General features: G+C 49.6%; 1 protein-coding gene across 1 annotated transcript in view; it reads left to right on the top strand.

Moving 5' to 3' along the window:
* The window catches only part of PKD1L1 (polycystin 1 like 1, transient receptor potential channel interacting), a 128,079-nt gene that overhangs the window by 65,362 nt on the left and 47,341 nt on the right, over positions 1–15,376 (top strand). Inside the window, exons 29-39 of the mRNA XM_058534776.1 lie at positions 1,921–2,128; positions 4,230–4,336; positions 5,164–5,386; positions 7,375–7,548; positions 8,751–8,870; positions 8,962–9,031; positions 9,432–9,478; positions 10,570–10,735; positions 13,411–13,549; positions 14,598–14,682; positions 15,097–15,273. Of these exons, the coding sequence (XP_058390759.1) occupies positions 1,921–2,128; positions 4,230–4,336; positions 5,164–5,386; positions 7,375–7,548; positions 8,751–8,870; positions 8,962–9,031; positions 9,432–9,478; positions 10,570–10,735; positions 13,411–13,549; positions 14,598–14,682; positions 15,097–15,273 (1,516 nt within the window). The remainder of the gene's footprint in view (positions 1–1,920; positions 2,129–4,229; positions 4,337–5,163; positions 5,387–7,374; positions 7,549–8,750; positions 8,871–8,961; positions 9,032–9,431; positions 9,479–10,569; positions 10,736–13,410; positions 13,550–14,597; positions 14,683–15,096; positions 15,274–15,376) is intronic.

Below are 15,376 nucleotides of genomic sequence, written 5' to 3'. Positions count from 1 at the left end.
ATGTTACTTAGTACCATTTTGCTTTTTGGAATATGCATATTAGTAGGTAATAGTTATTAAATATTATATAGTTACCAATGCCTATACTCGCATTCTCTGACAGGAGACATCAGCATGGGAAAGTCAGCATACTTTTCTTACGTTTAGGTTTAGCTTGAGTTCACTGTAACTCTGTTCGGTTGTGACTGGTTGGGTTAGTGACGATCCTGCTGGATTTGCCTGTTCTGCTTTATGCTTGTTGTCGTGGTCTAACTATTAATAGCTCTCTCTTCCTTTTGAAAAGTGTTCCATTTTAGATAATAAATTTAAAATTCACCCTATTTTTATAGCCGTTGTTTTGTAGAGCAAATACATTTAGGTTCTGAAATATAGGTAAGTGGAGGATAAGCTCATGTGGGCAGGAACCTTCTCTGTCTCATTCATCAAAGTTGCCCCATGCTGAGTACCTGCCCATAGCAGGTACTGAGTAAGTATTTGCTGAATGAATATTGATGGCAGAGTCTGCATCTTCTGGTGAGTGTTGGTTGTTACATTTTTCTCCCTTATATTTATGTAATAGGGAACTCTGCTTACTTTATTATGTAATCAGTCATCAAAGAGTTGATTACTTTGTAGACTGGTAAGTGAATCAGATAGTTAGTTAGTTAGACATTAATTACTGATGCTACAGATGCTGGTCGCAGTAAAGGTCACCAGGAGTCCAGTGATCAGGACTCAGAGGACAGCAGGCTCAACTGTGGTTTCTGACAGCACTGGAGGCGGGGGTCCATCTGGGGAGGGGCAGCCCTGGGGGATGTTTAGAGGAAAACCACACCTGAGGTCATGCAGGGGCAGCATCATTCTGGGAGATCTGGCAGAATCCAGGAGGTTCCAGGGCCTAGTCCAGGTGTAGAAAGGACAGGCTGCAAGCAGGGAAGCTCTGGGCTCCCTGCCAAGCTGATAGCATGGGCTCAGAACAAGGCTCCCTCCTGGTAGGGAGGCGGATGCCCAGCAGAGAAACCAGGAGCAGAACCCAAGTCTCAGAAGGGGTCAAAGTGTAGTGGTGGGGGCAGGACGACAGCATGTGCACCAGCACAGGCCTCGTGCTGACCCTGTGAAACCTCGTCAGGGGTCTGTAAGACTCAAGTCCAAGCAGAACACCTTCTCAGGTTAGGGTCCTGGTGCGAGTGACCTGATACGGACTCCACTCTGTGGGTCTGTGGGGTTCAGTGATCTCCCCCAGGGAGTGCAAGGTGCAGGTGGGGAGCAGCAGCCCCCCCCACAGGGGCAGGTGGGAGAGGCAGGTACAGCAGCATCTCGTCTTTGTTCTACCGGAGGGAGGGGGCATTCATTACACCTATGTGTTGAAGATTTTATGTGTGATTATTACTTCATAATAACAGCAAATGGGCATTCTTACCTGTATCTCATGAAGAAAGTTCCTCAGAGAGGATGTGAGTCTACAGCACGGTGCAGCTTTCAGACGCAGAAGCTAGTCCGTCACAAGCCTTCTTTGTCCAGAGTCCACTCGCATGGGGTACTGGTTGCTAGAGCCCTGGGCAGCTCCGTGCCTTTCGGAGCCTCTTGATTCAGCCTCAAGCAGCTCATCTCCTAAGGGGCTCCGGCCAATCCTAATGCCTAGAGACGGCAGAGGCCACTCCCCCCTCCACCTTTCCCTTCTCGGCCACTTTCCCCAATAAAAAGCTACTTTCTTCTCCCAGTTACAAAACAAATGTTTAAAAACAAATCAGTGAAGACCAGCAGGGGCATGTGTGTATGTGTGTGCATGCGTGTGTGTGCATATGTGCATATGTGTGTGTTAGTCTTATATGTGTATGTTTGTGTGTGTGTTAACCACTGTGTGGGGGCATTGGTCAATCTTTGCCTAAATGTTTATTTCGTTGAGTAACTCACTGTTGATCTCTCTCCTTTTATTTACAGACATCCAGAAAACCTGCTTCCTGGTATTTTTATTGTAGTTTTTACTATTCTTTATGTACTTTTGGTTACTAAAAGCAGACGTGTAGATCATCATGAAAAAAAGAAAACTGGTTACATTTTTCTGCAAGAAAACGCTCCACCTGACCACCAGCTGTATGCGGTTGTGGTGGACACAGGCTTCCGGGCTCCAGCCCGCTTTACCGCAAAGGTAATCTGGACATCTTGGAGACGTACCTCGTGGTGTGGAAGAGTGCGGATGGGCGTGAGTGACGGCACCAGAAACACACAGTTTGGTGATTTGGCCTTCCTGTCTATCACCTGTCACCTGTCACAGCTGGCCCCATCTTATTCTGGGTGGGCTCGTTTGCCCTTCCACTGGGCTCTCCCTGGCCCTGCGCATCTGTACGAGCAGGAAGCAGGAGCCCTCCCCTTCCGCAGGGCTGCCCTCAGCCCCTTCTCCCCTTCCCACCTTCTCTGAGGAAAGCAGCCCAGAGCGACTTGTGTTTCTGAGTGGCACATCGAGACTCTGAGAAGCAAGTTGTGCTCTTCTAGTGAGTGTCAATCTGTTACCACTACCCAGAGGGAGCTCGCAGGAGAAAGGGGGGGGATCTCAAGACTGACTTTGGGGACTGGCAGGGATGAGGCTGGCTGGGAGCTTGGGGTAAAGACAGAGTTGCAATGGAGGACGGCGAGGAGGGGATGGATGAGTGAGATGAAGTGGCAGGACGGGGAGGGAGACGGTCTGTCCACAGCCCACGTGAAGGGCGTGTGTGCAGGCGGAACTGTAGAGGTGAGGCTGCAGGCAGAACCCAGAGCCCGTCCAGCCGGCTGTGCGAGTGCAGGGGTGCACATACACGGATCCCACAGGAGGGTACGAATCCCTCCATGTTTGGAAATCATCCCCCACTTCTCGAGGGAGCCAGGCTACCTCTAGGGTTAAGGAACCTATAGTGAGAGAACAAGCATGGCTGGGTGTGCAGAAGGGGGTAGGTGAGGGAGAGGGAGAGGAGGGCGAGGGAGAGCGGTGCAGCAGTAGGAAGGGATGAGGAGCACGACAGCTTATGTGATCCTTACTCACTATCAGCTCGTAGTCTGTCAGCTGTGTATTTATATAGTCTACTAGATATACAAACACACTCACAGGCAATGCATAGCACGTAGAAGGGGATGACCTTAACCTTAACCTAACAGAGGATATCTCCCTACAGTGGACACTACATTAAATGGTGAAACTTGAGACAATGTCTAAGGGATGTCTACTACCGTCACTACCACTGGAAACTCCAGTGAAGACAATAAAACAAGAATCAAAACAAGAATATAAGATTTGTAAGGGGAGAGAGAAGAATTGTTATTTGCTGATGAGATGATTATTACATAGAAAATGCAAAAGAATCTTTAGTCAAAAAATTAGAATTAATAAGAAAGTTAAGCAAAATTGCTGGATACATGATTAAGGAAAAACCTTCAAAGGCATCTCTATAGAACAGCAATACCATCTGTAACACATACTTGAAAACACGATGTTCTTCATCACTGTCACAAAATGGTGGCGTGCCTGGAAGGAAATTCACCAAATGTTCAAGACCATCGTGGAGAAAATGTGCACAGTATGCACAAAAGATCTAAATAAAGAGCTATCTTGTTCATGGATGAGAAAACTAATTTTCCTTGTCATTTCTCCCAAACTAATCTATAACATTAATAATCATAATAAGAGCAGCTAATGTGAATTGGACTTTACTATATGTCATTTGTTTTACTCCCCCAAATCCTCAAAACACTCTTTGAATTAAGTTCTATCAGTATACCCATTTTACAGATAAAAACTAAAATATAAAGAGGTTAAATTCAGTGAAATACAATCAAAATTCCAGGAAAGGGTTGTGTGGAACTTGAAAAACTGATTCTAAACTTCCTGTGGAAGAGAACGCAAGAATATAAGAGAGTGACAAGAATCTGTCCACACGTCTGTTGGTCCCTCTCCTGACAGCGCTGTACTACCTCAGCTACTCCAGCTTCAAAATGTGCCTGGGTGTCTGCTCGGGCGTCCCCCGCCCTGTGCTCTCTAGACTCTTGCAATTCTCTCGTATTCTCGCCACTCTCATAACAAGGGGGAAGGGGGGAGGTGCTACAGACCATGTGGCAGCACTGTCAGCCCTCTGGGTCCACGCTGGGGCGCTCTGCCTTTCAGGATGGTTTTCGAAGAATGGGGAGCTGGGAGGAGGTGTCAGGAAGCCCCTGCCCCAGTGTAAGTTAGTGTTGTAGGTTCAGTATCTTGAAGTCTTACCCTGTGTCTTTGTTTTGAGGTTTACATTGTTTTATGTGGTGAAAATGGACTTTCAGAACCCAAGGAGCTCTACTGTGCAGAGAAGCCCCTCTTTGAAAGGAATTCCAGACACACCTTTATCCTGAGGTATTCCAAAATATTCTCACTGCACAATTTGAGAAAGAGCGGCCAGTCAGAACTGGTGTAGCCTTATCACAATCCAAAAAAGTAGAAATACAGAACATTACTTTCTACTAGGGAGCATCAGTTTACACACAAGCAGTTTTATAAATTGCCTTTACAGTTTGTTATTGAAGTAGATTAAATGGTATGTTTATGTACAGGAAGGGAGGAGGGGGGTGGGGTAGAGGGATTTATTAATTTTACATGCTAGTAAAGTTCACAATCATTTTCTGTGTCATTGAACCTGTTTAAATTAATTAGATTCCTCCCACATTTGGAAGAGCAAGGACACCTGGCAATGCAGAGATGGTGGGGGTGGATGAAGAGGGATAATTTATCAAGCTAGGAGTACAAGCACCTGATGATGTTCTCAGAAAATACAAAAGAAATGAATATTTTTTTCTCCTGGAATATTTCATTTATAATATTTATTGGTTTGGAGTATTATGTCTTCATTAAGAGAGAAGAAGTTAACTTCAGACAACCCCACACCAGACACGAATACATTCATGAGGTTTGAGTGCATTGGGCGTAGAGAACCAGTAGGCGTTGAAGAGCTGTGTGCGCTGCCACTGGGCTCCGCATGCCAGGAACGCATCAGCTATTGAGTGACGAGAGGGGCCTGTGGGAATTCATTGTCCTCTTCCTAGGTTCACTGTATGTCACTCTGCATGAGGTTTATTTGTTGACATGACCCACCCACGCCCTGAGGGCGAGAACCGGGGCTGGCGCTGCAGCCCAGGGCCCCACTGCCCCGCACCCTTGCCTGACAAGCTGCTGTGTGTCCTCAGTGCTCCGGCTCCCCTGGGCCCCCTCCGGAAGCTCCGCCTCTGGCATGACGGCCGTGGACACTCTCCCGCCTGGTATGTCAGCCATGTGATGGTGAAAGAGCTGCGAGCAGGACAGGGACAGAGCTGGCTCTTCCCCGCCGAGTGCTGGTTGGCAGTGAGCAGGCAGGACGGCCGTGTGGAGCGGGAACTGGCCTGCCTGACCCGGGGCCTCGGCTTCCGCAAGGTGGGTGGCATCCAGTGCCCTCGTGTGGCATCCCTGGCTGACTGGCAGAATGCTGTGCCTAGCTCTGCTTCTCTGGTCAGTTGTTTCTTTAAACTCAAAAGTTAAGTGTATTCGCTCTTTTCTTAGTATCAAGATGGCTGTGTCTTAAATGATGCATCAGTTAAGTGGCCATTCAAGCATGGATTAATTATTACTAGTTGTTAATTATTGTCGCAATGTTTTTCTTCTTTTAATTGTAGCTATAATAACACTTACAAACTTTGTGGTTGCCTGTGGTCTGTGGTGTCCAGGGGGCTGCTAATTTATTAAAGACTTTTGAGTGCCCTGTGTATATCCTGACATGGAGATAATGGATAAACAGGATACAGGCGTGATCAGGGCATGATGGCAGAGGATCATGAAAAAAGACAAAATCCTCTATAATCTCACAAACTAACCATGAAACTTGATCTTTGCATGTTCCAGTCTTTTTCTATATATGAATATGTTTTATACCGTTGTAACAATAATGCTTGTGCATTTTTGTACTAATTTAACATTTTAGAGTAAATTCCTTCATAAATTTTCTATAAAATCGTTTTATAGAAGGGCCATATAATAGGCCATCATGCACTATTCTTTGCTTAAATATCCACCTCTTGGACGTTTCTAATTCTCTTCCGTTTATTTTCGTAATAGAACACACCTATATGCGTGCCTTTGTGTTTCTGGAGCACAGTTTCTTAGGCTGGTCTCAAACAGGGGTAGGAGGTCAGTGAGAGTGGACATTCTCCCATTTCACTAGATCTTTCTTTCTAAGGTGTCCCGTTGCCACCTGCCATGGGTGAGAGGACCAGGCTCACCACTTTGGCATATTCAGTCTTGACATTGCGAATTTAGTAAGAAAAACGATCACAATGAATTTTCAATCAGCTGCAGCAAATGGAAATTCTTCAGCACCTAACACTGAAGGCCTGATTCAGCTGGGACTTTCCTTTAGACAATTATTTCTATATAAATAACTTTGTTCTCCAGCTGTTTCGCTTGAGAACTTCCCCCCCCCCCCACAAAGCCCCAGTAGATAGCTGTATGTCACAGCTGCACATCCTTCTAGTTGCTATATGTGGGACGCGGCCTCAGCATGGCCGGAGAAGCGGTGCGTCGGTGCACGCCCGGGATCTGAACCCGGGCCGCTGGCAGCAGAGCACGCTCACTTAACCGCTAAGCCACCGGACCGGCCCACACTTGAGAAATTTTTGAGAGAAACCTGTACTTATTAATTTAGTCATATAGATACACATGTGGCTGTGGGCTATGAATCAATGCTGTACTCTTGTTGGGCAGTCCATTTATATGAAAATATATTCTCATCCCATTAAACCTGTTTTGCTGGCATTTACTTTTATATTCTGCTGCTTGTCATTCTGCTTTTTCGAGAACAACACTGAGCACCAAGTGTTATTTGAGTTGAACTGAAACTTTTGAGCTCGGTGCAATTCCATAAGCAGCATGTCGCCCACCATGTGGCTGATGCTGCAGAGCTACTGAGGGCACAGAGGTGGACAGGCATGCTCCCAGCTCTCAGTGTGCTCAAAGCCCAGTAAAAATTAACTGTGTTGCCAGGGAATGTGCTGAGAATGGAGGGTTAGTAAAAGTCTATTAGGAACACAGAGGAGAGACGTGATCGATTGTACCAGGTGAGGGTTTATAAATAGAGGGTTTATAAACCCTCTAGAGAGAAGGGCATGAAGGCATTTTAGGGTAAGACAAGCGTGGCAGAGGGACAGCTTGTCCCAAAGCTCTGGGGGCCCCAGCAGAAGGTCGAGGCGAAGGGCTGCAGACGAGGCTGGAAGCTAGAGCCAGCTGCAAAGGGCCTGGGGCTAAGGAGCTGAGATAGGAGAGCCACGACACTGTGTCATCTCCACTCAGAAAATGACTAATTGTCAACCATGATTTCACGCTGTTTGTTTGAATGCCCAACTGAGTGTTTCTTGTTCGGTTGGTTTCAGCTTCTGTATGCAAAGTTCACGGAATATCTGGAGGACTTCCATGTCTGGACCTCCGTGCTCAGCCGGCCCTCCTGCAGCACCTTCCTGCACACCCCACGCCTCACCGTGGCCTTCACCTTGCTCTGCTCCTACTCATGTCTTGCTGCCCTGCTCACTGCTGTAGGACAGGAGCAGGTAGGAGGGGCTGGCTTCCTAGTCCCAGACCTACAGTGTGACGCCTTCTTGACTCAGGAATTAGCAAAACTCACAGTCCGCAGAGAAAGGTTTATGCAGGGGAAGAGAGCCTGTGGACCTCAAGGGCCCGGCGCGATGTGGGCCTGGAGGGAGCTGGAAGGGGTCTGCTGGGTGGGAGGCTCTGGAGGAAGCAAGCGCAGGCCTGCCTCAGCTGACTGCTGCCTTGTGGGAGCTCGTGCCCCCTGTGCCACAGAGCATGACACCTCCATGGATGTCAGCAGCCTGCAATGTCTGCTGAGAGTGCTTTTAAACTTTTATATAGGGTTGGCAATTAATTCAAATTAAACATCCTTTAACTGAAAAAACAGAACAGTTCTGATAGCCACATTTGCACTTGAGATGCCCATTTGCGTTTCTGGTCTAACAGTCCCTCATGAGATGTGGAGATTAATTCTAAATCAGAGCAATCAGTTAGAATGGAGACCCTGCCTTTCCTGAGGGAAAAATCACAGCATGACTTTTGGGGTGAGGGAAAACAGTCAAATTTGCTTCTTTTGACAACCTCATGGCCATTCATGGGCCCCCCCAGTGGCTGGGAATGTGGTGAGGGGTCCATTTCAGAGGTGGGGTTCAGCAATGCGTCCCCCAGAGAGCACGAGTATTCAGAGCGCGTGTGATAATAGTAATGGATTGGCAGAATTTTTTAATAGACTGACGTGTGTAGAATTTGTAAGAAGATGATGAAGAAATATCATCAAGTAGCAGGAAGGGAAGAGCTGTGTCCAGCTGGGACAAGAATGGGGCCTGCAGTCAGGACACCTAAGGTTGCCCTCTCCTCTGAGGTCAACTAGTTGTCTGACCATCTCTCTGCTTTGTGCTCAAGGTATTGATGCCTTCTTGTCTGACTGTGGTAAAGATTACGTCAGCTGAGCATGTGGAGTGCCTGGCATAGAGTGGGCACTCCTTAGACGTTTGTGCAATCCAAAAAGATTTGTACAGGAGAAAAAACAAAGGATTTCTTATGATCTTTCTTTTTTTTTTACTCCTGGGATAGAAGGTCAAAGATTCAGTGAGAGAGAACTTTGGCTAAATATAAAGTATATCTTCACGTTAAATACCTTTGTGATTACAAAATGACCATGTGTTTTAAGTCGGACTTATTTCAGGTGATATTAGTAATGGCTGCTGTTGGGTTATTGCAGCTCACGTTGGATGTCGGCCCCTCCGATGTCACTCTTGGGTCCTTCTGGACGGGTTTCCTGTGCACCCTTCTGGCTTCTCCAGGGGCACTGCTCTTGTCGCTGTTCTTCAGGCTCAGCCAGGTACCAGCGGCCGGTCTGCATGGCCCTGTTCTCCTGGGCGGCACCCTCATCGCCCGGACGCCCTCCCTGAACAACCTCCTTACATCTGCAGGAAGCCAGTGGGCCTCCCGGAGCAGAGCCGTGCTTGCCCCTGAGAGGAGTGCTGACAGAGGCAGCTCAGAGTAAGTGTGCACTTAAAAAAAGCTTAAAAGGTGATTTTGTTTGTTCTGAAATCACAGCAACAGGAAAATGATAAAGTCTGAAAGGAGAGAGTCGAAGACACTGGCCCATGATGGCTGATCCTTCTGGCTAGTCTACTGAGTAGACGTTGTATGTCCTACTTTCCACTGCCCTGTGTTCATTAGGAGGAAAGTTGAGTTTCATTTCCTGTTTAAAAGCCATTTTAATGGGTTGTCCAGGCCACACCAGGATGGAGATGTCGAAAGTCCTTGTTGCAGCCACATCCTATGTCTCAGGAAGGCCCGTCCTGGTGGAGTCAGAGGGAAGAGTATTTCCTGAAGAAAGTGCTCTACTCAGGAACCCTTAATCCCTGGTTTAACATAAGTTTGATTTTTTTATCAGGCCCTAATTCAAGTAGAAGGATGCCAGATGGACAGAAGACACACAAGGTAAATAGAATTACGCACAGCAGCTAATTCTCTGGCATAAAACTCTAACAGTTATGTTTCTCTGGCCTCGCCTCTTGGCTGTGGCCTGATCACGGATGGTCAGACCTAGGGTGGGATGGAGACGAGGGAAAGATGTGCAGGAACCCGCCATGCAGGCCGGGGCCACTGAGCAGAGGTGGGTCCTGTGGAGACAGATTGTCGTTTTCCAGGATGCAGGCCAGGGGGGCAGTTGTTCAGGAGTCTCATCAGAGGCCAGACGGGAAGGGGGCGGCTAGCAGAATTTGGAAACCCATGCGTATACAGGCAGTGACATTTTAGAAGCTGGGCCTGAGGGGAGCAGGGTTGGCATGTCCAATGGGAGAGACGCTGTGAGAAAGAGGCCCAGGTGTTGATTGGGCCGCTCCTCAGCCCCTGTGAGGGGGCCATGGGAGAAGCTGCCCCCATGCTGGGTGTGCTCCATTCCAGGCCTCAGATACACAGACCCGGCCTGTGACACAGGGCAAGTTGAAGGGCAGTTTCTAAGTAGTTCTCCACATCATCACTTTGGATCTGGCGGATTGTACCTTTAGCTGAAGGCTGACTCTTCTCTGTGGAAGTGTTTTTGGGCACATGTGATTCCTTATGCTTTCCGATCTCTAACTCCCGTTCAAAGCCTGTTGTTAAGTGGGGCGCTCCATCCCCAGGCTTGTGTTCCAGGCCCGTTCTCTCCTCTGCTCTCCTGCTTGAAGCATGTCCGTTCCCCATACCCATTCTGGCTTTCTGCCTTTCCACCTTGAGCCTTGCCCAGCCCACTTCTCTGGCCAGTCTGTGCTCTGGCATTGTCCAGGTGGGCCTCCCAGTGGGCAGGTGCGCAGTCACTCTTGGCTGCATGGAGCCTGTTAGTACTCCATCATTGGCTGTGCAGGGTGCAGAGGAGCTGGGCCCTGGGCTGCCTGTGCTTCTTTGCCAGAATCCATCCCCAGGCCTGATGCTTGACAAAGTTGGCTGGGCCGTGCTCGAATCCTGAGGAGGCTCACAAACCACGTTACTATAGAATATGGAAAACTCTATGCATTGAGACATTAACCTCATCCTGACCTTGTCTTTTCTAGCATAACGTTCTCTCTGGGAGTGCTGGAGCCCAGAGGAGGGCGGCAAGCGGTGATAGTGCATGCTGTCCGCCCCCTGAGCTGGAGGCCTGCAGGGCTGACCTTGGCCAGCTGGCTCCAAGGGAGAAGAGTGACCACTGCACTCTCAGTTTACAAGGGGACATTGGTGGTAGGTGTGCAACCCAACCCGCGGCATGTTGAGAGAGGCAGTGTGTGTGGAGCGGGAGTTGGGCCAAATGTGACTGAACGTTCTGGTCATGTCTACACCAGGCCCGTCTGAAACTGAGGCCTCAGCTTTGTTCCAAAGTCCTGATGATTTCTGGCGTATACTTACCTAAGTTTGGTTATATCTTAAAAAGTCAGTGATAGACTCTTAACTTTTCTTTAAGTTAAGAAATTTGAAGCTTCGCATTTTTTGATGCAAATTGGAGTGAATAACGTCCGCAGCCGGCAGCTCAGCGATGAGCCAGTGGAGATGGAGTTGCGGGATCACAAGGGGCTGTGAGCCTGGAAGCGGATCCTCTGCAAACCGGGTGCCAGGAGGGCAGCCAAGAACCTACTCAGCAGCATCCCAGAGGGGCCTCTTGGGCCTGGCCTGGCAGGGGCCTGTGGCTGCAGAGTGTTCTCGCGGCTCCAGGTCACCCAGGCCCTCGAGCACCGGGTTGGGGTGCTGGCCATCAGTGCTGCTCTGTGGGACAGTGGTCTGGAGGCCAGGTCTGGTTGGGCCTATGTGCACAGCGTCCTTCACTTTTTTAGGCAGGGGTGTAAAAAACCTGGTTTCCGTGAGTGGGTGGGGCTTCAGGTAGGTGGGCGAGTCCTCAGTGCCGGCACCAGTACCAGCCGGGAATTGGAAGGCAAACGTGCCCCAAGGACGCTAGCCACACAAGACAATTAGACACGCGCACGGGGCCAGAAGGGGAGGGCCCAGGAGTGCAAAGGCTCATGCCTGACAGACCAGATGCAGACAAGGTGTCAAGAAAGTACTATGGCTCAGTACTGCTCTGCCATCCCAGCTGTTAAAAAACAAAATTCAACTGAGTACATTTTAAAGATCTTGTTGGCTTTATTCAATGATTTATGAACCGAGCAGCATCTGATCTAGCAGATAGAAAGGAGCTCCGAGGAGCTGTGCCAAATAGAAGACTTTGATAGGCGGAGGAAGCAGGAACGAGGAAGCTGCACTAGGCAAAAAGCAGATTGATCATTGCAAGGTCACCTTCCTTAGGAGACGGCAGGCGTCACTTCCTTAGAGGTCAGGCAGATGACCTCACTAGTGCTGACCAGGTGATTCCTGACTGACTGGCTTAAGATTCCATTTCTGGGAGACCCGAAACTGTAATTAAGTCAAGTCTCGGTTGGTGACGTGGGTCTTAGCGTAAGTGACTCCATTTTGGGCTTGTCATCTTACTTTTATTTTTATTTTTTTTGGTGAGGAAGATTATCCCTGAGCTAACATCTGTGACAATCTTACTCTATTTTGTATCTGGGACGCCACCACAGCATGGCTTGATGAGTGGTGCCTAGGTGCCTAGTAGTGCCTGATCCACGCCCAGGATCCGAACCAGCAAACCCTGGGCTCCCAAAGCAGAGCATGCAAACTTAACCACTATACCACCGGGCCGGCCCTGTTGTCTTATTTTTAACATGTCCTTGTTTTATGTGCAGTGTGTGTCCCTTGTCTGCCTAACGCCAGGTTCCCTATAGGCGAGCACTGCTCGGTCGCCTAAATTCACTGTGTCAGGTTGCCCTAGAACAACATTGCCTTCTGCCTCTGGATGTGCCCAGGTTGGGATTTACCTAATCACCTGAGAAAATGGGGCTCCAGACCCTCCACTTGGAGACAAAGAAATGTATGGGGGTAACCCTCTGCTTACACACTCGGCTCCAGAGAAACTACACAACAGTGAATGGGAGTCGCTGCTTACCCGGGAGAGGCCCCCTGCTCTGCCCTGGCCCCTGCCCTCCTGCCCACTCCTTGTTGCTATGCATAGTGAAAAATATAAATTGTGGGGCAGAGAGAGGAATGGACTAGAGCCCAGACTGTGGCATAATTTTGGTGGACAATACTGACTGTACACAGCACTTGGCTCTGAGAATGACGGCATGAGATGGGGCCCCATTTTCATCCAGGCTGGAGATGACGGTTACTAAATGCAATTGTCTGCCATGTAGACCCAGCAACTCTAGGCAGAAATGCTAATTCCGTAAGCTGTGAAACTTGTGAAGACAGTGTTAAAAACACAAGATGCCACTTGTCGGTGAAGAAGGCAGAGGGATCACGGCGTGGTGGGCTTGTCAGACGAGATGGAAGTGGGAAGAGAGTAAAGACCCCTCTGTAGTAAAATCATGACTCTCTGGGTATTAGTCAGGGTTCTCCAGAGAAGTAGAACCAATAGATATGTGTAAATATACGTAGAAAGGGATTTACTATGAGGAAGGCTCATGCGATTATGGAGGCTGACAAGTCCCAAGATCTGCAGTTGGCAGGCTGGACACCCAGGAAAACCAATGTTTCAATTCACATCCTAAGACAGGAAAAAGCCGATGTCCTAGTTTGAAGGCAGTCAGGCGGAGGAATTCTCTCTTAACTCAGGGGAAGGTCAGCCTTTTTTGTTCTATTCAAGCCTTCACCTGATTGGATGGGGCCCATGCACATTGAGGAGAGCAATCTGCTTTACTCAGTCAAACGTTAGTCTCATCCAGAAACACCCAAGATAATGTTTGACAAAATGTCTGGGCACCCCACAGCCCAGTCCAGTTGACACATAAAATTAACGACCACACTCGGGTGGATGGAAATGATGGGCTCTGTTAACATGTGTGCCTCTGCCTGTTCTTCCTCAGCCCGTGGTGGTGGGTTTGAAGGACTCACTGCTCCCCGGTGGCCGAGGGGACCCCTGCCTTGGTCCGGCTCTGCAGCGTGGGTCCTTTGCGGGATGGTGTCCATGGCCTGTGGCTTGGGGACGGGATTTCTAGGATACAGGTGAGCTGTAGAGGTTTTCAGGTATCCTCAGGTCTTGGATGGAAGGTCTAGCATTTATAAGGAAATCCCTTTGTTTCTGGGAACTCAGAAAATGCAAGCCCAGGTGTGGCTATTGCTGTCTTAGTCCTCATTCCCGCACCCCCAACCGCCTGGGGTGAAGAGAATTATGTGCAAACCCCAAAGGGTCAGTGGAACTGGCGCGCTCTGGGACGGCAGCCCAGCCTGGCTAGGGTCTCGGGTGTTGCAAGAAGCCACAGGACCCTCACTCAGGAAGGAGGGAACCCAGCTACTGAGCTCTCGAGAGCGCCGGCTTTGAGCCAGGTGCTCAGGCGAAGAGCATGTCCTTACTCATCTCTGTCATTTGAAAAAGCAGACCCCTGCGAGGCAAGGATTGCTGCACATATGTCATAGATTCCGATTCTCTCCCACCACACCGCTGCCTCCGGGTCTGGTTCCTTGGGCAGCTCAGGTCCACCATCAGGACCCCAGGTAACTCAGTGTGGCTTCCGTGGGCCCACGTCTTCCTATACCATGAAGAGTAACCACAAAACCAAGATACTTTCCCCCCAACTCTTTCTTTTCTCCCAGTTGCGTGTACTGAATCACTGTGATGATGGGCAAGTTACTTAAAAAGCCCCCGTGCCCCAGTTTGCTCGTCTGTGAAACAGGAGTATTCATAGTGCCCAGTTGATAGGGTTTTGGGAGGAGCAGATGCTGGTAGCACAGTGCCTGGCCCTGCTCAGTACTCAGCAGGTGTGAAGTTGATGGCTGTTACCACCCGCCCGTTTTCCTCCCCGTCCTGTCTCTGCACTCTCTGTCTGTGTTGGGGGTTTCCTTTCTCTTCCCCACTCAGCAGCTTCGGGGCGGTTGACCTCCCCTCTCGGCAGGAAGAGACTCCCTTCTGTTGGGCAGAAGGACGCCGTGCCGCCCCCCTTCCCTCCTGCAGCCCCACTCTTGCCCACTGGCACAGTATCACACGAGCACGGAACCTCCGGCCTGTGTCCCTGTGCCTAGGGGGCGCTGATGGCGGCTCTCTCCCTGGGGACAGGTTTAGCCCCATGCAGTGTGTGCAGTGGCTGCGCCTGCTGACCCTCTCGGTGGTGTGCTGCGTCTTCGTCACCCAACCACTTATGGTGAGCAGCGCCCTCCAGGTTGGAGTCACGTTCCATCAACAGGGGGCCTGCACGGGGGATGGTGGCTCCGTTTTGGTGATGTATTACTTTTCTTCGCACCTTGACGAAGGTATGTTGAGGAAAAACTGGGAACCAGGCCCTGTGCGGAGCTGCACGTGGACCTCTTAGTCCTCAGACAAATCCCAGCAGGAGGGAGCCTCTTCCCCCCATTCTTCATTGGGATCCTGAGCCTTAGAGAGCAGAGTCTCTGGTCCAAGGCCTCCCCTGGGGAGTGGGTGGGCTGGAACCAAAGGCAGCTGACACTAGTGTGTGTTTGAGCTGGGCCCAGAGTCCCATCCCACCAGCAAGCCAGGACAGCTCTGTGGGGTGCTCAGCCGTGGTGCAGTGACTCTGCGAGTCGGTGTCTCCTTCTAGATCGGCCTCGTGGCATTGGGCTTTGCTGGGAGAAGGAAAGATGACAAGCACTTCTTCACTGAGTCTTTACATGAAGCTACCAAGGATCTGGACTCTGAACTGGAAGAACTTTCCAGGACCCGCACCCCTCTTTCTTCAGGCTGCAGCGTTCCTGACTGTGCAAGTGAGATTGAAAAAGTGAGGACGTGGTCTGTGCTTGTAAACCGAGCTTTAGAGAACTGCATTGTGTCCCCATCATGCATGTCTGAACTCACTCTCTGAATTCAAATCCGGTTGCACT

This window comes from Diceros bicornis, chromosome 41, assembly GCF_020826845.1.
Source record: "Diceros bicornis minor isolate mBicDic1 chromosome 41, mDicBic1.mat.cur, whole genome shotgun sequence".
Taxonomy (NCBI): domain Eukaryota; kingdom Metazoa; phylum Chordata; class Mammalia; order Perissodactyla; family Rhinocerotidae; genus Diceros; species Diceros bicornis.
This window is presented reverse-complemented; position numbering and strand designations above follow the sequence as displayed.